Raw genomic sequence first — 24,334 nt, forward strand, 5'->3', positions numbered from 1 at the left:
CCAGAGCTGAATAAACAGTGTGTGTAACAGGCCAAGACGAGGCTCGCGCTCTAATGCGACACCCTGCTGCATCTCGATGAAGCCGAGTGACGCTGAGTCTCTTCTGTAAAGCTGAACAGCTACACACTCTCCTCCAGGAGCCTGGATGCACCTCACTCTCACCCCGAGGCCCAAATGACCAGCGTCCAGTGTTTAGTGGCCAAGGTGGATCTGACTTCAGTCAGCTCTGTGCACATGCCTGTCATAAAGGCTGTCATGTGCACAGCGTGGCTGCTCATTGACTGGGGGAGACAAATCCGAGTCATGAGCTTTAAGGGGTGACAAAGGAGCACAGTGTGTGTGTGTGTGTGTGTGTGTGTGTGTGTTTGTGTGTGTGTGTTATTAACATAGCCCTATACAACCTGTGTGCGGATCTTATGGCAGCCAGCTAATTAATTTGTGCAAAAATAAATGACATTTAGGCGGCTATGTTACATCTGAGAAGGCAGAACTCAGTGTGTTATAAACAGCACACACAGCAACCGGACACTGGAACAGCTCAGAGATCCTTAATAGCACAATTCATTTTCTGCAAAAATAGTTTTATATAGTGAATGAATGAATAGTTTTAAACATGCTATTACGTAACCACCAACCAACCAACCAACCAGTATTCTGAAGTGTTTGATGTCTATTTCTAAACGCACTCTGCTCTCTGACATGTCGGACACCGCCATCTAGCGGACGCAGAGAGGACTGCACGTGGGAACACTCGTTCACAGGTCTGTTGTAACGTCTACAGCTGTGTCTAACACATTCACAGCTGCCGCGATGTCTACATTAATTGTGCCTTGTGTTAACCCTCCTGTTGTGTACGTTTCTCAAGAACAGCAATTTGGCCCCGGCCGTATGTTTAGTCTAGAAGTATCGAAAACCCCACAAATTCGGGAAAAGATATTGTCTCTACTGCTTCATTGATGCTTTAGAGCAATACTTTTTGCCTCGTCCTGACCAAGGTTCAAAGAGAATAACTTTGGTTGGTTCCACTTTGGTGTTTTCGCTCGTGCTGTACAGCAGCGAAGCTACAAGTAGTTCAGTGGAGGACGGAACATGTGGCTCTAATCAGCGTGTGCGTTAGTGGGACTGGCTTGGCTTCCGTGCTGCTGTTGCTCAGGGAGAAGTCATGTCTGGCAGTCTGAGAAAAGTGCTGAGTAGTCACTTCAACCACTAAAAATTCACAGATACAGCCATTCACTAGTTTTTGTGACTGTGTCAGAGTGTCTTCAACAGTAAAAGGTCACTGTGTTCCAGACTGTGACTGATGTGTGTCAACTATAAGGGTCATATGGACTCTGTTATATTCACTCATTGATTAGTGGATGGGCTGGAGATCCTCAAGCGGTGCCAAGAGGAAGTGAAATCACAAGTGTGGCTGTTTGTTTGTGCTTCTCATGAGGGATTTTCTAGAGTAAAAATCTCTACTCTGGAAATTCCCAAATGTTTTCTACAAAAGCGTGTGCGACCGGTTTATACAGTGCTGGGCTGTAATAGCGACAGGTCTGAGCGGGTGCTTGATATGAATGCGGCTGTGGTGGTTCTGATTGTGATCCCGGCGCCTCCCCTGACGATCTCTCCCTCGGGTGTTGAGTCATTCAGGAGTTCAGCAAACAGATTGTTCCCAGCGTTACCTCCACCGACCTTATCGCCATGAGACAACGACACACTGGCTGCGCGTGGGACATAAATCCATCAAATAAAAACTGCTTGTGTTCAACTTTTTCTGTCTTGTGTTTTCATTTTCTTGAGAAAAATGTGTCCTAATCGGTAAAAAAAAGCTCATTTCAAAAAGAGCTGGATAAGTATGTGATCCTAAAACCACAGTCCAGATGTTATCCTGTCCAACAGACAGCCCCTCTGTTCAATACCGACTGAATCCGTGGCCTCCGGTTACACAGTTTGGTAAACTCATTTTTTGTGAAACTCATGACTAAGACAAGTGGCATTTTATCAGCCTGATAATTACACTTCATGCAACTCGTGTTCTGTTCAGTGCAGACCAGCGGAGTTCCCCTTTAACCTTTCTCTCAGACCTGTCACTTTATGGCTAAAAGCTCATTAGGATCAACGTTTTCTTGCTAATAGTTCAGTGTGAGCATAATAACGTGCTGAACTCAGACTGAACTTCTTTCAGGCAGAATAATGATGGACGAGAGGGGACGCCTCCAGTAGACCAGGCTCAGGGTGGGCGGCCATCTGCCTCCACTGGGAGGACTGGGAAGCACTCTGAGAGACCAGTGCTTTGACAAGAATGAAAGTGAGAGGTTTTGTGGATATTTTCGCATTTTTGTTCAAAAACAATTTTAAGTTTTAATTAAAATCTGCAAGGAAAAACAACGAAACACTTATTTTGGCCAAACGTGTAAATATGTAGAAGACTCAAAGCGTTTCAATCGGTGTGTAGCTCAAAAGACCTCTCTGGAACCCCCTGTTCTGTGTGAAGTGCGCAGACAGGAAGTTCATGTTCTTATAAGGTGATGTCACGATTACGCGTATTATAAACAGCCCGCGACGCGCAGCTGCAGCAGCAGATTCGCGGCTCCAGCTCCGGGAGATGAAGGGCTTCCCACGGCACCGGAGCGCGAACCCCGTGCGAAGCCGCTGAACGCCTCTGTCTCCCGCTCGACCAGTTTGTTGGTGGACGCAGCTTCGGCGTTCGAGCCGCCGAGGAGGAAACGAGGAAACGAGGGAAGGAGGTCAAGGAAGGACCGAGGAGCGAACAACGGGAGCGAAGCTCGCGGTGAGTGCGGCCGCCGCGGACTCGTCCCCACGCGTTTATTAGCGCGTGTCGGATGATGACGACGTTGACGGACGGGACGACCAACGTCCACGTTCTTAATGAAGCCACGCGCTCTCTGCCGCCGTCGGGTTCGCGTTTCACCGCCCGCACTTTCGATTTTAATGCGTTTTTAGTCCGATTTATAAAACTAAAGTAACAGCCGTGGCGCCTTCAAAAGAGGAAGTACAATGCAGCGCTACCGTTACAAATAAATGGGAAGACAACCCTCGTGTTCACGTGGATGCAGTGAACATGAGCAACTTCCCACCCACACAGCGACGTGGTATCAAAAATGTAATGGTCTGTCAAATTGGGTCCGTTTAAAGTTGTCAGGTTGGATTCCCACAGCTCGTGAATGCACCACGGTTTGGTTCGTCTTCCTGTTGCGCTGGCTTGGCAACTACTGTAGACGCTCCACGCGGCTCTCTGTCCACGTATCTGTCGGTCTGTCTGTTTATGCATCTGTCTACATGTCTGTCTGTCTATTTGTAATCCACTATATCTAATTACCCGCTGTCCTGTGTCCTGCAGCTACCTGTCCTGATGGTTGGAGCCATGGTGGCAGCCGCCCTGAAGCTGTATTTCATAGGCACAGCTCTCACCGTCCTCGCCGTCTTTTACGGACTGGTGGACTCCTTTGGTGGACTCATGTACGTCCAGAACCAGGACTACGCACTGGAGCGGGACCATCACGCTCCGAGGGAGCTCTCGGAACGCACCCGCCAGAGAAGCTCGGCCGTGACCAAAACCATCGGCTCATAGTGGAGACATGGACGGGTCGAGGGCCGGGGACGTCATGATGGTGATAATGGCTGTACAGGATTTCCATTGCTGCGCTATTGACTGTAGGTGGATGTTTCCTGCAGCAGAGTGTGTTGGAGGCCTCGTATCTTCATCTGCTGTCTGACACCGGCAGCTGGGAAATACACAAATGTAACAGCACTACTGTACGTTGATTTGCACTGAAAACAACATTTTTTCTTTAAGTATTTTACACATTCCTTTTTATAATAAAATAACTTGAATTAAAATGTGTTGATCATTACTACAAATAGACAAGCCTATTATTGTAAACGGTACTGTTTCTGACGTCTTGTTATATCATCACACATAACTCTTCTACTGCTGGGGGGAACCTGTCTGTGTAAACCTTATCATTTACTTTCACACACTTTTGAAATGACCATCACCGCCTCCCAACCTGCGATAGCATCTGGTTTGTTCAAATCTGGAGAAAGTGCCGCTTCCTGAACATCCTAAACACGTTCATGATACACCCGTGCTAGAGTGGACACCTCCGTCCCGTCCTCCCTCTGCTCCAGGACTGAGTGTGAAGCTTTTTTTTTTTTTGACCTTCAGGGGTTAGGAGTAAAATCTGCACGTAGGCGCAGTAACGACACACCCATCAGTCATCAGAGGGTGAGTCACCGCAGCCACACATGCTGCATCAATAAAGAATCAGATTTCAACAGCTCCTATTAAGAAACGCGAACATCTGGACGTAAGAAGTAGAAAACGCAGTGTCAATGCGAGGTGCGCAATTTGGAGGCGCGCATACTGTAGTTACTATGAAAAACCGCAGCCACGTCATCTTCTGTTCATCTGAAGTCAACTTGTCACAGCCCTCGGCTAAACAGCTGCACCTCATTCGTCGCTGATCTCGTATAGCTGTCGGCTGAGATCTCAAATTATTAGAACTATCAAAGACGTCGTTGCTCCGCTCCATCGTTAAACACAGTTTCGCGTGCGTAAAAGCGCAAGTTCCGACCTGAGACTCCTCGTCACGCCCGTGGATCGCTCAGCCGGAGGCACTCTCGTACCCACGCGTGCAGCGGTGCCTCCTATAAAAAACGAGAAAGCAGATGCAAAACGTCCATCACACTCAATGCGCAGATTTTCTAAAAGAAACCCGTATCGTGAACGCGTCACCCTTACACTGTTCCTGCACAAAGTGCGCGTCCGTCCCACGTGTGTGTGTAAACCCTGCTGCTCAGCTCGCCTGGATGCGGGCAGAGGCACCTGCTGGCGGAGCACTCACCGCCCCACGCAGCACTTTTTACAGCAGCTTAATCTGCCGTCCACGCACTTCCCACCCTCACTTGTCCTCGCGCGCACCATGCAGTGAGCCAGTCCGGACGGGCGTCTCGGTCATCGGTCGGTTTTTTTTTTTAGCGAGGTCCACTTATATTGATGCTGCGTACGATGTGGAGGGTCGCGCTCCTCGGCGGGCTGTGTCTGCTGAGCGTGGGCACCGGGTCCAGAAGTCACGGGAAGAGGACGGCGACGGTCCCCGCGACGCGCCAGGACGAGCGCCAGGGCCGCGCGCGCGCCCCGGACGCGAGGGCAGCGTCCAGGCCCGCTCGCGCCCTTCCCTTCGCCTCCTGCCGGGACCCCCTCAGTTCGGCCGAACACGACGTTCTGGACGACAACACGCACGAGGTAACGTGACTTCGTGGTGAAGCCCGTGAAGGCTTTGGTCAACAGGCAGGACCGGTGTCTATCAGAGCAACATCTAATCTCATCTTTGTGTTGCTTTAGACACTAGGAGTTAATGGAAAGCGTTTTGCTTCGGGGATTTAACAGTTTATGGGGGGTTCGTTTAGAAGTGACGTCACGGTGCGAGTCCCTCTTCTCTTTCGTTCTCCTAGACAGGGTTCAACGGCGATGACGGCTCCCACGTGGTCCTCACGTGGGTGGGCGACGGCACAGGGGTGAGTATGTGCGTAGTAACAGAGCTGCCGCCATCGTGACGGGCCTTTCACAGCTGCTGTTTGTCCTAGGTCATCCTTGTGCTGTCTACCATCAATGGTCCACTGGATGCGTACTTACATGCAGGATCTTCACGGCTTTACAGAAGGTGAGTTAACATTTGGTCCATACTGTAACTGGGCGAATGAGCCGAATCTCCGTCCATTTTCCTGCCCAGCACGGACTACGGCAAGTCCTTCCATGACATTTCCCAGCGGATCAACCACACCTTCATCAACGAGGAGTTCGGGGTCAGCGTGGGCCCCAGGAGCTCTGTAAGTGAACGCTGGCTCTGTTTTGAGACCCACCCCCCCCCATGCCCAGCACTGGAACCTCCCTCTGACCCGCTCGCAGGTGATCCTGACGGCAGACGTGCCGGTTCTGGACAACCCCGGCGGGACCATCTTCACCTCCAGCGACGCCGGCGCCACCTTCAGGTCCGTCCGGCTGCGCTTCCACCTGGCCCAGCCCATCACGTACCACTACTCCAACCCTGACTACCTGGTGGCCCTGAGCATCGACGTGAGTCACCCGGCGACCCCCCCCCCCTCGTGTAACGTTCAGGCGCACGCGGGTAATCGCGCCTCTGCTGTCTGACTTGCAGAGCAGCCTGTGGCTTTCCCTGGACTTCGGCGGGACGTGGTCGAAGGTCCACGACGGCGTGCACAGGTTCTCCTGGTGAGAATAACCCGCAACATCAGCCAGTAGCGAGAACAGTAATACAGGTCAGGTCACGGTCCGTGCGTGTTCCTTCCCACCAGGGGCGCTGGGGTCAACCTGTTCTTCAGCTGCAGCCTGGTGGACGCAGGTAGGGAGCGCTAATTAGCACGTAGCCGCGCGGCTCACTGGTCTCCATTCACACCCTGGCTCCTGTTGTAGTCGACGCAGAGGAGAGGGGCGATTTGCTGCTGAAGAGGACCAGGGACCTGGGGAGGAGCTTCACCACCGTCCACGAGGACGTCTACAGCTTCGGCTACATCGGGACCTTCCTCTTCTTCTCCGTGATGGAGGATCCGGTGAGATGCGTGCACAGCACACTGACACGGGGCTAAACCTCCCACGCCTCCGTCCTCATCAGCGGGTGAATGTCTGCCTGCAGGGGGCCCCTCGCGTCATGTACTTCTCATCAGACCAAGGCGACTCGTTCAGCCGGGCGCTGCTGCCCTCGGCCTCCACGGAGCAGGTGAGGAACACACACACACACACACACACACACACACACACACACACACACACACACACACACACACACACACACACACACACACACACACACACACAAACTTTTTGTCAGCTGAAGGCGAACACACACCATCCCACATATGTGCGATTACACAATTACATATTGTTGTCAGCGCAAACAATCGCACAATGATTAGACAAGCAAAGATGGAGTGATCGCTGCCTCTGTGTTTACAGTTCTACTCCATACTGGACGGGGACGAGGACATGCTCTTCTTACACGTGGACAACCCCGGAGGTAACTGGTGGCACCCCGCGTTGCCTTCACTGTCCACCTCGGCCCCAGAACCGACCCAGGGTTCTCGTCTAGCTCCTCGACCTGTGTAGACGGCTCTTATTTGCATACGTGACCGCGTGAGGAGCAGGTGACAGGATTTAAAGCTCTGTGATGGAAAAAAGGAGCAACGGTGAAGAGCCGACCGGTTCCGCCGGTCCTCGGTTCTGCTGACGCATCATTCCATTAAACTGAGTGCAGCCGCCCAGTTTACTCCACGTCATTTAATTTCTCTCTCTCTCTCTCTCTCTCTCTCTCTCTCTCTCTCACTTTCTCTCTCACTCTCTCTCTCTCCCTCTTTGTCAGTCCTCATGTTCTTTGCTCACTTTTTATTCTGTGTAGCATATTTTCTGTTCAGTCTTTACTTTTTAAAGTGCTTGAGCTAGCGCTGAATGGGCTCAGTGAACATCAACCTGCTCCGGCGCATAGGGGAGATGTGGGTGAAGGGGTTTTATCTCTCGTCGGCTGTAAGGAGGGAGATTTATGAGACTTTGACAAAAGCTGACGGACGTATCTTAGGATCAGGGTGCACCAGAGACCTGTGCGCACGCACACACACACACACACACACACACACACACACACACACACACACACAAACACACACACACACACACACACACACACACACACACACACACACACACACACACACACACACACACACACACACCAGCTTATCGTTTTACATCTGCTGCCTGATGAATTAAACTCAACAGACTGTGGCGCTTGCAGCTGCTGCCGTGATGTGTCGCGGTGTTTTGCCGACTTGACAGACTCCCATGTCCCGCTTTGTCTCCAGACACCTTCTTCGGGACCATGTACACCTCCGACGACCGAGGGATCCTGTTCTTCAAGTCCCTGGAGCGGCACCTGTTCGATGGGCACAGGAGGAGCGATTTCAAGAACATCACGTCGCTGCGAGGCGTTTACCTCACCAATAAACTGGACAACGGTGGGACTCATTGTTCGCTCATTGTTCTCGATGCGATGCTGAACTCTAACCCTTTGCTTCGCCGCAGACGGCCGCATTAGATCCGTCATTACTTTTAACAGAGGGGGGACGTGGCAGCAGCTCAACAAACCCGAGAACGTGGACTGTGAGGAGAAAAGCAAGAACGTGTGTTACATCTGCAGCAAATGTTATCATTCAAATAAGTTACGCTTTTATACCAAATGTGCTTTGTGTGTGTGTGTGTGTGTGTGTGTGCGTCATCAGTGTAAGCTTCATATTCATGGAGAACACAGCCGGAAGAACCGCATAGTGCCCATGCTGGCCCTGTCTGAGCCCACTGCCGTCGGCCTGGTCATTGCACACGGTACTTTCCCTGCAGCCTGTCTGAGCTCTGATGCCTTTTTAACGGGTGATGTGACGATGAGCTGCGTCTCCATCTCTCCTCCAGGTACTGTCGGCGACTCTCTGTCAGCGTCCCAGCACCCAGATGTGTTTGTGTCCTCAGACGGGGGCTACAGCTGGAGGGGGACGCTCAGGGGTCCCCACCACTACTGCATCCTGGACTCTGGGGGTCTGCTTGTGGCTGTGGAGGCGCGACATGATGGACAAGTCAAGACTATCAAGTACCGAACAGATGTTTGTCACCCGGAGGCTACTAACTACCACGGGTTTCAGCGCTCACCGCCATTTCTCCTCCTCAGGTTCTCCACAGACGAGGGCCAGTGCTGGAAGTCCTACAACTTCACCGAGCAGCCGTTCTACTTCGCCGGCCTGGCGTCGGAGCCGGGCACCAGAGCCATGAGCGTCAGCGTGTGGGGCTTCCGCCCGGAGGCGGACGGTCAGCCCATGTGGGTGGCGGTCACTGTCGACTTCCAGAGCCTCATCACCAGAGCGTGTAAGTCCACCCTGCTCGCGCCTCGGGGCTGTTTCATGCAATGGACACTTAGCAAACTGGGACCGGGGACTTTCCATAAGCTCAGCCTCTAAAAATGAATCTCATGGTAGAACTGGCAAAGCTGTGTTCTGATTAGTCATCACCTGATTGGACAGGTAATGACCAGGACTACGAGGAGTGGTTGGCTCACTCTGCACAAGAAGAGGGAGAAAGACAAGGCTGTTTACTGGGAGTCAAAGAGACTTACAGGCGGCTGAAGAAACAGTCCGTGTGCAGAAACGGAAGAAACTTCATGGTGAGCAAGAAGCAGAGCCCCTGCTTGTGCACCAGAGACGATTACTTATGGTGAGACACTGTTAAACGTAGCGAATAGTAAACTCTGAGTTAAAAGATACTGAGGTGTTTTATCTTCTATCTATGTTTTCTATCCCTGTTTTGTGCAGCGACTACGGTTTCTACCGTCACGTGAACACCTCGGAGTGTGTGCGGCAGCCCAGACCTGGGAATAAAAGCTCGGACCTGTGTCTGACCGGAGAGGAGGACGAGCTGCTGACGTCAGGGTAAACGCCGTAGCTTCTCCTTAGAATTTGAAGACGCACTCCTGCAACACACCGGGCCGCTCCATGTGTTTGCAGGTACCGCAAGGTGCCGAGTGACAAGTGCGAGGGCGGATTCGATCCTCAGCGTGCGGCACAGACGCTCATCAGACCCTGTGTCACACCCGGCACCGGTTCAGCTGCCAGTCCGTCGTCCCAAGTGACACACTTCGACACACCAGTTAGTAGAGTTTTAGTCCATGCACTCATTTACGCGTGTTCTGCGCTAAGGGCGATCACAGCCAGTTGTGTGCTTTTGCAGGGCGAGAGGCTGGTGCTCATCCTGGTGTGCACGGGAGCAGGAGTGATCGTGCTGGTGGCCATCGCCTCGGCCGTCTTCGCCGTCCGGAGGGTGGTTTATAGAAACAGGTGAGCTCCACACACAGCGCGGCTGCAGGGGCCGCTTCACACGCCCAGTAGAAGGTGAGCACTGTAGTTCGCTGTCGCCCCCTGCAGGACACCGGTTTATCGATTCTCCAACCTCCAGAGTCAGGACGACAACAGCGGCATCGCGCCGGACCTTGAAAGTGGGACCAGCAGCAACAGCACCACCACCTGCCAGCCAGACTCAGACGACGTGAGCGTCAATAACAATAATATCATCTCATCACCCGAAATTGTTGCTACCATTCACTAATACTGCTGTGTTTCTCTTCTAGGATCTTATTGCATAACGTTACACACGACATATGAGTAAAAGCAACTGCACTGGAGAAGACAACTGCACCGGACTAATCCCACTTATCTTGATAGGACCACCCTTATTACCAAGTTCTGCTTTCTGTCTTTTGGATTGACGGGAATGAATGAAAATGTTAAACGCCTTAACTTATTGAGCCTGATTTACTTACTACATTGTGTATACTGCCATAATTTTGCGCGTTACTGTTTTTGTTTGTGTTGCACTACCTTTTTAATTTCTGTTTAGTGTGAAGATGAACATGACAATGCTACAAATGTGTATTTGCTGGAAACATGTTATTACTCTGTGATGATGTTATTATTTGAAAGATGCTGCAGTTGACTGGAATCTGTGGTTTATTGATACGAAATAACCTTTGGCAATAACGCGCCTGACCACGTGGTGGCGGCACCTGAGCGTATCCCAACTGTACGCAGTTGTATGTAGCACGCAGAGAAGAAGAGCTAGAAATTCAGAGATAGATTACTAGACAGGACTTCTAACTTGTAACAAAACCACGACATCAGATTGTAATGAATAGGTAGGGCGATTAAACACATAAATAAAAAACAGCAAACTAACAGATTATGCTGCCTTTTGGTACCATAGTTATATATGTTTCAAACATGAACGTGGAATCTTAGCAGCCCATTGTAAATATCAAATCATCACATACTGTTTCTTCTAAAATATTATGACTGCAAGCTCACTTAATGCAATAATGTGTCTATTAGTCCGTCCCTTATCGTTAGTTGATATGTAAAAATGGTTCGAATTGACTAAAACAGAGGCAATAAGAAAGATCTATATTTCCATATAGGTCTTGTTTGTCTTTCGTTTTTGCGTCAGAGTGGAGCATCTCGCCGTCTATTTCTTCGTTACGGGGACAGCTGTCATTACCCGAACTACTAGTTTCGCAACAAAATCGGATACCGCGCCTGTACGCGCTAGTTAACTGCGGCGATTGGGCAGGTAAGCGAGGCGTGATCATCGACCCGGTGGCCCGTTTTAATATAAAACCTAAATATTTCCACTGCTGGGCGTTTGTTGGGCTTATTTCGCTGGTGGTTGGGAGTTACTACACGAGAAAGTTTTCACAGCAGGCGCAGCGACCTGGCCACACTTTCACTGTTACGGCTGCATTTACACCTGGTTAGCCGTTTAACGTTTAGCTTCCGAGTCATGCAAATAGATAAAACCCAGAACTTTACACTGAAGCCTATTCGCGTGCTGCTGGCGCGTCATTACGAAGCTAAAGCTAAAAGTGTCCAACTTTCTACGTAGCCGTTAGCAGGGCTAGCAATGCTAGTGGGTGACCTAGCTAGCAAACCCGCTGTCAGTGCCTTCTGTCCCGCAGACACATGACGGACGGCTGATGCGTGTGTTGCTTGCCTCGCCAGGGAGAGCTGTGAGAGAAGAGGTCGGAGGGTCGTCAAGATGGTCCGGGCCGGCAGTAAGTGACCGCCACCAAAGTTTACAGGAGGGCATGAACAGTGCTGGGGAAGCTAGCTTGACACGTATTGACTTAAAGTCTAATAGCACGTAATTTGTGCGACAAATTATAATTCAACTCTGATAATACTGACACTACATACAGATCTGTACATTGTAGTACTGATGGGATCACATGCCATTACTCTCCAGCACTTCTCGTACTGTACAGTATGAGGTTGTGCGAGGTTAAACTCCCCTCCACGTGTCTGCTGTCTGTCTGTCTGTCTGTCTGTCCCATCTACTGCCTCTTTGCTCCTCAGGTTTTCTGAAGCTATGTGCGCTCCTGGTTGCGTTCCTCTTCGCTGTCTTTTTGGCTTTTCAGCTGCTGGAGATCAACACTGAGTTTTCACTGGGCGGCATGTTCCGTAAGTAGCGCCTCTCGTATGACTCAGCTTTACAGCTGCAGATATTAGATTGTGGCAGTGCATTGTTAGGGAAACAGGACACCTTTTAATAGCTATAGTAACTATATGGTGGAGTCAGTATGACCTGATTTCTTGAGGGGTCATGTTTTCACTACAAGGTGCTCATCTGGTCTTAGAAGCACTGAAAAAAGTTGTTTGGCTAGAGAGTTTTTTGTGCTGCTACAAACGACCTCCCTTTAACACGTCCACCCTTTGCCTTTCAGTAAAATACAAATCAGAGAACGAACACCGTAAGTACGTTTAAATTGTCTTCGCTCTACTTCCTGATGAATATTTACATACTTGTTCCTAATTAAAAAAACTCTCTGTGAATCAACAGAAGAAAGATAAATAATGAGCCTGTGTTGCACAGTAGACGGATATGGCTAAATCCTGTTGTAGGCATGTACACAATGAAAAAAACTCGCTGTGTGTATTACGCATAGCATGTGCATTAGGCTGTGTGTATAGATGCTTTTGTTCCAGCTCCAGTGAAATCCTCGCTTTTTGTTCTGTGTTTACATGGTGAAGGGCTTAATGTTAATACCTGACTTGCCACCTGTTGTGTTTTTTTTTCTTATGTCTTACTTTTATTCACAGCAACAAGGCTGGGACAGTACAAGTGTGGACTGACCAAGCCGTGCCCTGCGGCGCACTTCTACTTCAAGATGACGAGCGGAGCGGCCAGTGTGGTGGGGCCCAGAATGTGCCTGGAGGACAAATTGTACGTAAAGGAAATGAGCTGCACCGGCTCTAATGTCTTGGTGAACACATTCGGCACCCCTCCCTGTGACCGTGTTGGATAAAGGTGGTGACATGACTTGCAGGCAGTCCAATAAACGTTGCAATGTAATAAAAGAAAGGCTTCATGTTGGTTTTACAGCAGCACGTATCACTCTTTTACAACACGGTCTTCCGGGAGCATCTGTTTAATGTGTCCTGGACGTGTGAAAGCTTTTTACTGTTGGTTTTCTTTCACAGCCTAATGAGTGGAGTTAAAAACAACGTTGGGAGGGGAATCAACATCGCCTTGGCCAACGGTAACGTTATCAGCTGGGCTATTTGTTCTATGTCAAGCTCTATTGAATTCTGCTGTCACTTATGTAGACGCTTGTTGTCCACCAGGAAAAACGGGTGACGTTATCAAGACGGACTATTTTGATATGTGGGCAGGAGGTGAGGTTACTTACTTACTTCGAATATTTAAAACTATATTTTTATTAATCATGTCATTATTAATCATTAATCAATCATACATTAATCCTGTATAGATGTGGTTCCATTTATTAAGTTCCTGAAGGAAATCGAAGAAGGGACCATTGTCATGATGGCTTCTTTTGATGATCCATCCACCAAGTAAGGACCTCTTCCCCTCATTCAACCCTACATGAATTATTTACTAATAATAATAGTGTTTGTTCTGGTGAGGCAGCGAATTAAAATCTGTCTATGTCATGTAGGCTCACTGACGAAGCCAGGCAGCTAATTGGCGATCTGGGCAGCTCGGCTATCACCAATTTGGGTTTCAGGGATAACTGGATCTTTGTGGGGGGAAAAGGCATCAAGACAAAGAGTCCGTTTGAGCAGGTAACACAAGCCCCAGTATGCCCAATTTCTACATCTAAACCCCTTCAACAGAGTTTTGCGCAATTCCTGTGGAATGAGCAGAAGCAGGAAAGGTGACAAAGGAAATCTTGTCTGTGTACATTCTGAAATCTTCCCGACAGCAGGTACAGACGTTTAGGTGTTTCAGCAGTTCAGCAGTTGAGTGGGGCATTCACCTATGAGTCAGGTGTCAGGAATCCTCAGGCTGCGATTTTTCAACACCACACTAATGTGCTGCCCTTGCGTTTAACCAGTTTGAGTCCGTTTAACAGGTGGAGCCAGTGCAAGATTTGTACACGTGTCGTCTGTGTGGGGTTTTCATCGTCTTGCTTGTTAATACCTCCATATGAAAGTGTGATGTGCTCTTGCTTTTCCTCCTCCAGCACATAAAAAACAGCGCAGACACAAACAAGTTCGAGGGCTGGCCCGAGGTGCTGGAGATGGAGGGCTGCATCCCTCAGAGGCAGGAGTGATTCCAGCCGCCGCTGTCGTCGTTAACCATCCATTTCACACCTCCAGCATCCTAAAGACATTCCTGTACGCTGTAGTCTTTAATGGTTACAAGCGCAGAGAAATTCAGATTTTCCCACTGGTAGGTGCTGGTGTGACAGATGAGCCAGCGGGACTCCTGCCACACCTTAGCAGGAGGACGCAGGTCAGATGCTTCAGCCTGGACAAGGCTGGCATTCCATCACACTCCCTCCCTTTAAGGTCAACAGATTCAGCTGAGCTAGTGTTGCATTGTTGCACAGCTGTTATTGGAAATAATTGTATAGTTTTTTGTGTTCTTTTGGGGGGGGTCTAAATTGGTATTACCCGCACGCTTGCCTTAATTGTGCTATCCAGTTCGTTAAACATTTTGGTTTTTCCTTCTTTCCTGTCAGAGTGTTGATAGCTTTGAAATAAAACTGCCATTAGTGTTTTGGTTTTTTTTCAGAATATTATAACCAAATGTACCAGGTTCACTGTGAAATTTGTAAATATTTGTTTAGAGGTGATCAAGATTTCTTAATTTAATAAACATTGTTGTAGTAATAATAATAATAATAATATAATTTCTTTATGATCTTGTTAGAAAAGTATGGAATTTCTTGAGGTGATTAAAGTGTTTTTTCCAGTTACGTGTCTGTTTGTTCAGTATCTGATTGCGCTGATAATACGGTTTAGTTTTTCACCAGACAAACTGGAAACGACAGCGAAGAGAGTCCTCCGCACATTTGTTAGACGGCAGCTTTGTAGCAGAATCTGTTAAGGTTGCTCCGGGTTACACTCCACTAAATCCACAAAGATAACAGATTAAAAGTAATTTACACAGGTTAAAAATCCTAGAAGAGGGGCAGCATCCTGTACAAAAGCATAACTTTGGTAACTGCTTCTTTATACACAGTGGCTCATAAGTTGTATTAATTAAGTGATTAACACATCAAACCATCATATCTGTAAAATGATGAAGCAGCAGAAAACGAATCTACTTAAACTACTAAATATGTTGTGGGTCTATTGACAAAGCAGTGGAGTCACCTGAACACAACATTCCACATTCAAGAGTTTCTTCATGTGTTTATCTCTCAAAAAAAAAAACCCGTCCCGTGGAGCTGCAGCGTTCTGGCGGCTAGAGGGAGCCACTGCCTTTGTCTTTACATCCAATCTGGGTCAAAATATTCACAGGCCTCTGCGTTTCTGTACCTGTGTGTAGCTGTGCCTCATCCCCGTTCAGGACGTTTCAACCCTCTGTTATGGGAACTAGTCGCGGTCAGCGACACACAACAGGCCCATGCCTGTGCCAACAACCCGCCCCCTCGCCTTGTTGATGCCCCAGCACCCAGCCTGCCGTCCCTCTGACCTTCTGACTTCCTCTCAACACACTGCTCTTCTGTGTTCCAGGTGAATGTAAAAACACCGGGGTGGTGTCCCTGTGCTTGCGTGCAGCCGTGTGTGTGTATGTGTGTGTGTGTGTGTGTGTGTGTGTGTATGTGTGCGCGCGCGTTTTTCAGTCACAAACACAAAGATCTGCTCCCGTGAGACGAGCTTAGGAGTCAGAGTGTATGATGCATCAACTACATGAAGCTCTACTGATGAGATGCTGCGTAGAGGAGCCAGGGGGCGTCACAAAGCAGGAGAACCCCCCCCCCCCAGTCTCCTGTTTCACTGTTCCCCCCTCACTCCCCCGCGGCCTGTTTCCCAAAAATAAATCTGTCCTCCAAACAAAGCTGCTCGCTTCTCATAGAAACTCTGAGGAGCTCAGCTTTCTCTGTGCGGTTCTTGACTTTTGCCCTTTGACCTCCCTGCTCCAGTCATTCACGCCAGCTCCTCTCTCCTACTTAGCAGCAACTAGCGCCGCTCAAGGCCTTAATTCAGCAGCACAGGGGACTGGATTTCTCACGGTGACAGTGAACGCCACACAAGCCACTTAACACCTGGCTTCAGCTGCTCCCCTGCATCAAATCCCTCCGTGGCCTTAATATGTGAGGTCTGTCTACCACATATATCCAGACAGTGAAGGCCCCTGGATCAGGGCTCTAGCTGTGCCAGTCCTTACAGGAGTCCGTTTGTCTTTAGGCCCTGACCACTCCTCTGAACTGTCGCTTATCTGATACTGAACCCGAAACCAAGCCCAGCCCTGCGCCTCCCTCAAACCTCCACAACTGTTTCTCTCTGCTTGTTCGACCCCCTTCCCCCTCAGTCTCGGCTTTCAGCCCCACCTCCAATCCTATAATTACCCTTCCAACACACACACACACACACACACACACACACACACACACACACACACACACACACACACACACACACACACACACACACACACACACACACACACACACACACACAGCTGTGTTTACACTCTGTGGGAACTTCCTGCTGACCTCAGCACAGAGAGACAAAAAGCCCCACATGCGCCACAGACACAAATGGATCGATAGCTGATCACATGGATCATTTCACACAACCTGAGTGCTGCTGAAGGCACGCACACGTCAGATTAACTAGAGTAAACAACAGCTCAGGGTACACGGCATTTCCTCAGCGAGGTCCGGGCACCAGTCGTGTTCCTTTTCATGGATTCTTACGGTCCCACAAAGGCCTTTCCTGGAAACACCAAGGTGACTCTGGGCCCTGACGCGCCGCTGAGCGGCGGTGACCTCTTCACCCTGGTTATCGGTCTTCGCGGCTCCTACGCAGCGGCTTCCACAGTCCCTCCGGTCTTGTCTGTGAAACAGCGCTCTCATTCATGCTCTCTTTATTAGTCGTAACTCAGGGTCAGTAAGTCGGGGCGGGTCACATCACATGCTGGAAATCACACATTTTATTTTGGACACAACTTCCCCCCCGGTGTGTAATAACACCTCACCAAGCTCGCTTTGTCTTTGGATCCCTCCCTCTTTTTTATTCTACTCACTCACAGCATCGTTTATGGCGACAGCAGCTTTGACGTATTATTTCACAAGCTACTGGCAAACATTCATGAAGACGTACGGACACTAAAAGCCAAACGAACTTTCCATAACGTTGTCGCCCTCGTTTTTTTCCCCCTGTGCAGTTCCTCCGTGTACAAATGAACCTTTAAAACCTATTAAAACCCAGAACCCATTTAAGAGCGGCGCTGCCGTCAGTGGGAGCACGCTCGGCGTGACGCATGGAGTCGGCCTCCTTCATTATGCAGCAGGCCAGACAGCACACATCCACTTTCCCTCCGACGGAGCCCCGTGGCCTGCAGGCTCCGCAGGCTCCGCTGCCGCGTTTACACCACGGCGGGATTCAGAAAACGCTATTTGGGATATTTCTCTTACACGTTCTAAAACACTGATTTCAGCGTTTTATATGTACGTGCCTGTTCTAAACAAGTATCGGAATGACTCCACGCTTACTCACAGAGCAGGGCCTCTGCCAGCGGGCGCTGAGGAATCAGCCGGGGCTGAAAATCACACTCAGTGCAGCCTTTTCCCATAAATACAAGCACATCAATCTGTGGCGTGCACGGCGTCAGGGCCCTCTCCGCTTGTTGACTGGTTCTTACACGTACTGTGAGCTGTGATGAGGGTGGTGCCCTGTGGTTTTGGACCTGACATGACGTCTGGTGTCACTACAGAACATCTTGCGGGAAAAAGCCTTTAGCTGTTGTGACTGGAGAGACCTCAGGTCTGACACAGACAGACAAACACCTCACTAACGGCACCAGCACCGCTTTCCTGGTCCGGCCCAAACCGAGCGTGAGCGTCTGCAGGCGACTGTATTTCACAGGGTCGCCCCCGCGACCGACGCTGGACTGCTTTCGGCTGCATAAAAAGGATGCAGGTGTGGGGGTTTAACGGGCGGCTGCGCCTCGCGGAGCGTCGGAACCTGTGGATCCTGGGAGACTTGTGTTACTTAACAGCCCCCGGTGCATCTGGGTAAAAATAACCTCGGGCTCCGCACTTGAAAGTGTGGACCTAATCACACGCACGGAGCGCAGGGAGGCTGCAGGAGCGTGTCTGCGCACACATGTTCCAGGTGAAGCTTCATAATAAAAGGCTCCTTTAGTCGCTCTGACTCAGATGTTGACGTCTCATAGTAACGCAGGGAGTGGAGGTGGATGAACCTTTGGAAGGTGTTGCAATCACTCTCCTCAGGTGACCAATGGAAATGAAGAAATACCTGGTGATAAAAGCACAAAGGAAGGGCCATGGTGACTCGCCTGGATAAACAACATGCCCATATGTGTGTGTGTGTATGTGAGGTGTGCTGGAGGTGGGGGTGGGGTTTACCGCTACTGATGAGGTGATAGGACAGATGATGGGGGTGTTGCTGCGTCAGACTGGTTCCAAGCGTTCGGCACGGCCTCCACAGAGCGTGTTTGTTTTTAATCAGCATGTGCTGGTCTGTGTTTGGGTTTTATTGTCATACACGGTTGTGTGTGTGAGTTTGTGTGTGAGTGTGTGTGTGTGTATCCGCCGCTAAAGCCCCATATGCCCTTCATTCAGCACCAACACAATGCTTCTCAGATCATTTTTCATAACATCTCTGCCCCTCACGGCCAACCCCCCCCCCCCCCCATGTTACACGAGCTGTGTGGAAACACAACACCATTTGGCCCGGAGCTGTCCAAATGTGGCCCGCGGCCCGTTTGGTCACGCCTGCTTGGCCCCTAAAGGCGAACACAAGACAGCAATTTCATTATTGGAGCGTAGCAGCGACAGGCAATCGTGGCTCTCACTTTCCGAGCACTGTCTTTTCAAACCATTCAAGTGCTTTTCAATGGCAAATATAATTACCACCCACACAAGCTAATAACAACTAAGGACAGACATCCTCTGTCTCCGTGGGACAGGCACGAGGGTTGGGGGGTCTGTGAGGATCCACTCATTTAGCCTCTATTCGCCTTTATTACATGACCTCAATATCAAGCCTATCATTTTCTCCGCCATTGTTCCCGAACCCTCGCCGCTGCTGCTCCCTCCTCCAGTAATCTGCGTCAGTTTGGTGATAATTATAGCTTACTGGAAGAGATGTGGCTGCGAGCGGTAGGAAAAACACTCGGAGGAGGCGTCTTGCCTTCCCCAGAACGCAGCGTTTGGGGGTGCACGCAGGATTCCTGCTGCAGAGGGGGCTTCGGGGGGGCGGCTGCCGGGGCGCATGTCCGCCTGGGTTCGGCCTCTGAGGCTTCCAGGTCTGATCCTGTTACACTAATGGCTGCAGTCTCTCTTAATGGCATACGGAGTTCACCGGAGACAGATGGATGACACGGGCCAGAAGAGGACGCAGACACACATGTTGTATGGGCAACAATGCCACACGTCTCCATTACTAGACAGCCGCACAACACAACACATGCTACTGTAAACTGCTGAGTGTACAGTAGAAGGGGCCAATCCCTTTTTTTTCCAGGATAAACTCCATGAACATAATCTTTAATTATGTCGAGCCATAAAACCCACTTGGACACGGAGGATGTGGAACACGCACAGGGATGAGAGCTGCTCCTCATGGGAACGCTTTCCAAATGTTTTGTCAGTATAAACTCCCACTTCTCGTTTGTCTCTACTCTTTCTACCACTTTGATAGTTTAATACACAGTAAACTAGGACCCGTGACCCGGGTTCTCAGAATGGAGGTGCTCCTCCTCTGTTGATGGAGTAACGGCTGAATTGTGCTTTGCAAATGTTGACACGGTTTACAGTTTTGGTGAGTGCTGCTCTGAGGAGAACGGCTCCCCGCGGTCTTAAAGGCGGCCGACAGGATGGGAGTCTCTCCTCACGCCTCCGTTGCCCAGCGAGCCGGGTTTATCCGGGCTGAGGGAGCCAGAGCCGCTTCATTACAGGCCCCGTAAAAAGCCAGGCTCCGCTCCACAGCGGGAGCTCATTGTTTCTTCCTTCAGATCCCGGCTCGCAGCATTTCTGCAGACTTGACGGCAACACAAAGCAGCAGAAAAACATGCGATTCACACAATTCTGAAACAAACAACTCCCCGACACGACATTTATATTTAACTCACTTTTTGACAGTTGTGTTTTCAGAGTGATTTCTTACTTCTTCTTCTGCTTTTCTTGTGTGCAGTAGAACTTTTTTTTCCCCAGATTGGAACAAGTCGTCACATTTGTGTCCTGGACAAAAGTAGGAGGTTAAAAAATACACACTCTGAAACCAGTTGTACATTCACAATTAGACTAATTAGTTTCAAACCCCTCGAGTCAATCGGACCCCTCTGATTTTAACAACACTTCAACTTCAACAAATAATACAATAATGAACAGAATCTAGCCACAACATGCACCAAATGGAGGAACCTGGGCTCCAAGTCAATTACTGCATCAAAACACACAACAATATGTGTCAAACAGGCACCAAACACAACAACAGCAAAGTAAAATGTCTCTTACCTTCAGTTTTCTGCTGTGGAAACCTTGTTATACTGCTGAACTTCCTGTTGCTCCTACTTCCTGTCCGTCACTCTAATTGGTCCTGGTGCCCGAGCTTTGGGTCCCTGGGGAAGCTTTGCTGCTAGTGAATGTGACAGAAAGTTTGATTGGATGTTTACAGAATCACCAAAACAGCTGTTTTAGGATGTGTTGATCTCTATTATCGATATACAAATTTTTCAATTCTCATTTCATTATGGATAAACAACTTTCAAGCAGGGGATAAAAAGCACCAGGCGACAGGATGGCAGATTGAACACTGTCCTGCCTAACCATCATTTCAGCACACAAGATTCCTTGGAAAGCCTCCATATGAGCAGTGGCCTGTCATAACATACTGTTATTGGCTCCAGCCACGAGTAGAGAGATTTGATGAGCACGCGTTGGAGTCACCTTTTGTAATTCACCCCCCATCTCCTCCACAAACCCATTCAAAAGAAAGCTCATGATTTACCCAGATGTCCTTGTGAAAGGCAGCATTATTATTCTTCATGGTGGCTGACACTCATCCTCTTATAACAGGTGGGGCGGGTGCCCAGAGATTATGGGAACTGGGAAACAATGCCACTACAAAAACAACAATGTCCTATTTGCTTAGGGAAACTTGCTCGACTTACTGGAAAGTGGATCATGGTCGTGTTATTGTGAGACGCAGGGGAAAAACAAATCCAGCAGCTTTATGCGCACGGTGCTTTATATAAGGTTTAAAGACTATTGAAGCTGAAGCAAAAGCTCCTGGTTGTTGTTTCCACACAGCTTTTTATCTTCCCTCTCTCTTCTTATCCAGCTGGCATCACCATTACCGCTGCCTATAATGAAACCGCTCTCATGCCCCCTTCATTCATCAGCTCCACAGTCACTGAGAGTAATGGTGGAGAGGTAATGGGTGATGTCTCCCTCCTCTCTGCCTCCTCCATCTAACCGCTCGGCCTCTTTAATGGAGCAATCTGTGTAATTAACTTTTTTTTTCTATTTGGTAAAAACGTGTTGAATTTTGTGCTTTGCGTCAACCTCAGGGCAACAAAAAAAAAAAGAAAACACCGTCAGGCTTTTGGATTCATATGGTTAGCAGGAAGGTTTTATGAAGAAATGGCAGCTGCTCCTGGCAGCGAAACGACAACCAGAACCAGGTCCAAATCACAGTTCATGGAAGTGAATCGCTGCTTGGCCAAAACAACGACTTCCAGGAACAGATTTGGACTCATGGACGCACAATATGACTTTGATATTCCCAAAGCACCCGGAAAACCACTGATGGATTTCCATGCGCTCACTGGCTGACTTTCCATAATCAAAGACACATAAGTGAATAAATACAAACGTAAATTCAACGCTGGCAGCTAGAAGCTGTAGAAGCCCCAGAAATGTGTTTTCAGTGCAACACGCTTCTCAAAAGCTGCTTCCCATCCCCCTCCAAAGAGCCTCCTTCCTGGCAGCCAGTCATATCTTTAGCAGACGAATGCGGAGAAAATCCACAGGGTATTGAGTAGTGGAGAAAGACACCACACATCCATTCACAGACAATACACTTGAGTGACGTGCTGTTCTCCCAGGATCACGTCTCCGCTGCTTTCAGCTCTAATGTATGTAAAACCTCTCAGGTTCTTAAGGCGCGCGTCCTTCACCAGGCGAAGGTGGAGATGCACCGCGTTAATGTGCCGTCTGGATGAAATCAGGTTAACGCCGAGGCTCCGGTGGGTTTAGTTACGGGGCGGTGCGTGTGAAGTCGAGTGCAGATTGATCACAAATGTAATTTTGAACACGTGTGGCGTGAGCACAGGCAGCTGGTGGGCCTAAATCTGATTACGTTAACCTCCACCTTTCATTTCCTCATATCTCGTTTGGTCTCGACACCTCCGCCCCCTGTCTCTCCCAGGCACCGTGTGAGAGATGGTGCAGGCGTGCACGCGTGTCTGTTTCTTCATGGAGAGTCAGAGAAACCAACGCTGCACAAATAAAATATTGAGGCGTGTATTTTTCCCCCCGTTCAGAAGCAAATGAAAAACTGTCTTGGCCTAGTTTTTTTTATCTCCAAGGCAAGAGATATTTTTCTGTGTGTAGCCACTGAGGCAGTTGTAATAGACCTAATTTCCTATTTCAGGCAAGTATGGGGATTTTTTTGTCAGGGTTCCAGCCACGGTTTGTGCTTATGGAAAGATGACGGAGTTCGAGAAACTGGGGTTAAGACAGAAATTGATTCAAAGACACTGAAGATGTCCAGACGTAAACTAAATAAACACCTTATTTCTGAACATTAATACAAATATTATTCCACTTCCTGGTCCACACATCCACATGTCGCCTCCTATTGTGATTTCCTTCCATGTCGTTGGGAACGGCGTGTGGGAGTCGAGCAGCTCGTCTCCACGCGGTGCAAAGGTCGCTCAGTCTGCAGCAGATGTTAAAAGGCCACGGCACAAGGCAGCGGTGGTGAATGTGCTTCTGTTCATTTGGACACAGTCAGCCCGATTGCATACAGAGAGGAACGTTCATCCCAAACTCACTGAGAAATTGAGAAATCTGCTTTTTAAAAGTGATGATGTTACACAATGTGAAAACGTGGCAAATGGCTCCTGCCAGCTTATCTATCATTTACCCAATCAGTAATCAAGTTACCCAATTTTAAATAAAGAAGCGTCCAAACCTGCCAGATCGACATTTGGACCGTCTGAACTCTCTGTGTGCACGCCTCCTTTTTTTAGCAACTGATAATTAGGAAAAATCGAATGACTGAAGTGAGAGTGTTTTGGCTTTAAGGCTAAAGGTCATCTACCACGCGGAGGAGCTAGCAGCTGCTCGTCGCCAGATGTTCGGCTGCCACTAGTCATCTAGTGACTAATGTCAGTACAACCTGTGAAGCCGAGGTCCAGCTTGTTACACAACAGCCTTTCTGAGCCTGGTTTACCTGTTTCGTCCTGACATGGAGCTAACCACGCTCAGTCTGAAGCTAACCAGAGCTTTCCCCTGTCGCCGCGTGGCTGCAGTGGCGAGCACTTTCAATCTTCCGTCAGCATGTTCTTCAGGACTGGAAACACACAGAAACCTACAGCAAACAAATAAAGACATTAGCGCCTCCAATTAGCGCTCCCGCGAGGAGAGTCAGGGGACCTACCAGGACGCAGCTCCTCCTCCGCTATCCCATAATCACACGTCCCCGGACAAGCCGCGCGCACGAAGCTGCTCGTTAGCACACAGGTGCTCAGGAAGGGATGAGTTCATCACTGTCCTGTATTTCCATTTACCTGCCCCCGGGGTGATTCAGTTTGCATGGGGAACAACAAGCTGCAGGTGGACAATGCAGCAGAGGGGAAGTTGTGTTTACAGACGATGCGCCAGTGTTTAATCAGCAGATGCAGTGTGTGTGTGTGTGTGTGTGTGTGTGTGTGTGTGTGTGTGTGTGTGTGTGTGTGTGTGTGTGTGTGTGTGTGTGTGCGGTGGGAGCGATTTCGTTGGAGGAGGCCAATGGACTATAATCAGCGTAGGCACATGTTAGGAGACTGTTTATGCTTATCAGCCACACACGCGTACACAACACACACCCATGCAGACGCGCAGCGGCAGGAGCGGCTCCGCCATTGGCTGCTCGGTGTTGTTTTAGGCTGCGGTGGAGTCTGCGGCGGGTAATCGCTCAGGTGTTTTTTCGTCTGCAGGTAAACTGGCTGCTTCCTTCCACGCTCCACCCCCGGGTCATGCAAATGCAGCAGATACCGTCTCCCGCTCACCGGACT

At 49.4% G+C, this 24,334-nt stretch overlaps 2 protein-coding genes and 1 long non-coding RNA gene across 9 annotated transcripts; 2 read left to right on the top strand and 1 right to left on the bottom strand.

The window, feature by feature from the left end:
- Nucleotides 1-5,005: 5,005 nt before the first annotated feature.
- On the top strand, nt 5,006-10,555 carry si:dkey-159a18.1 (sortilin). Of its 3 annotated transcripts, XM_029163225.3 has the most exons (21): nt 5,006-5,254; nt 5,464-5,526; nt 5,596-5,672; nt 5,742-5,838; nt 5,918-6,085; nt 6,168-6,241; nt 6,325-6,371; nt 6,443-6,579; nt 6,663-6,746; nt 6,983-7,043; nt 7,882-8,034; nt 8,102-8,199; nt 8,299-8,398; nt 8,483-8,657; nt 8,736-8,929; nt 9,085-9,274; nt 9,373-9,489; nt 9,565-9,706; nt 9,788-9,894; nt 9,982-10,102; nt 10,185-10,555. In XM_029163225.3, exons 1-21 carry the CDS (start codon nt 5,006-5,008, stop codon nt 10,197-10,199), a joined length of 2,469 nt encoding a protein of 822 aa, XP_029019058.1. In that variant the 3' UTR covers nt 10,200-10,555. The 3 variants fall into 3 exon arrangements, with proteins under 3 accessions (XP_029019058.1, XP_029019056.1, XP_055367439.1); XM_029163223.3 differs by having other exon boundaries at nt 8,483-8,929; XM_055511464.1 differs by having other exon boundaries at nt 8,483-8,929; nt 10,013-10,102.
- Nucleotides 10,556-11,045: 490 nt separating this feature from the next.
- Nucleotides 11,046-14,831, top strand: fam3c (FAM3 metabolism regulating signaling molecule C). Of its 3 annotated transcripts, none has more exons than XM_029163226.3 (10): nt 11,046-11,179; nt 11,565-11,660; nt 11,962-12,066; nt 12,330-12,356; nt 12,706-12,829; nt 13,087-13,145; nt 13,231-13,281; nt 13,377-13,461; nt 13,566-13,692; nt 14,094-14,831. In XM_029163226.3, exons 2-10 carry the CDS (start codon nt 11,645-11,647, stop codon nt 14,181-14,183), a joined length of 684 nt encoding a protein of 227 aa, XP_029019059.1. In that variant the 5' UTR covers nt 11,046-11,179; nt 11,565-11,644; the 3' UTR covers nt 14,184-14,831. The 3 variants fall into 3 exon arrangements, with proteins under 3 accessions (XP_029019059.1, XP_029019060.1, XP_055367441.1); XM_029163227.3 differs by having other exon boundaries at nt 11,077-11,179; nt 11,608-11,660; XM_055511466.1 differs by lacking the exon at nt 11,046-11,179 and having other exon boundaries at nt 11,224-11,660.
- Nucleotides 14,832-17,071: 2,240 nt separating this feature from the next.
- On the bottom strand, nt 17,072-23,606 carry LOC114863210 (uncharacterized). 3 transcript variants are annotated; one of them, XR_008695575.1, is made up of 5 exons: nt 23,512-23,606; nt 20,568-20,685; nt 20,218-20,291; nt 18,456-20,091; nt 17,072-18,345 (listed from the first exon to the last, which is right to left on the bottom strand). It is a non-coding gene; the product is annotated as an uncharacterized LOC114863210 (long non-coding RNA). The 3 variants fall into 3 exon arrangements; XR_005898179.2 differs by having other exon boundaries at nt 20,568-20,688; XR_005898178.2 differs by lacking the exon at nt 23,512-23,606 and having other exon boundaries at nt 20,183-20,291; nt 20,568-23,495.
- Nucleotides 23,607-24,334: the final 728 nt, after the last annotated feature.

Source organism: Betta splendens, chromosome 9 (assembly GCF_900634795.4).
Source record: "Betta splendens chromosome 9, fBetSpl5.4, whole genome shotgun sequence".
NCBI lineage: Eukaryota > Metazoa > Chordata > Actinopteri > Anabantiformes > Osphronemidae > Betta > Betta splendens.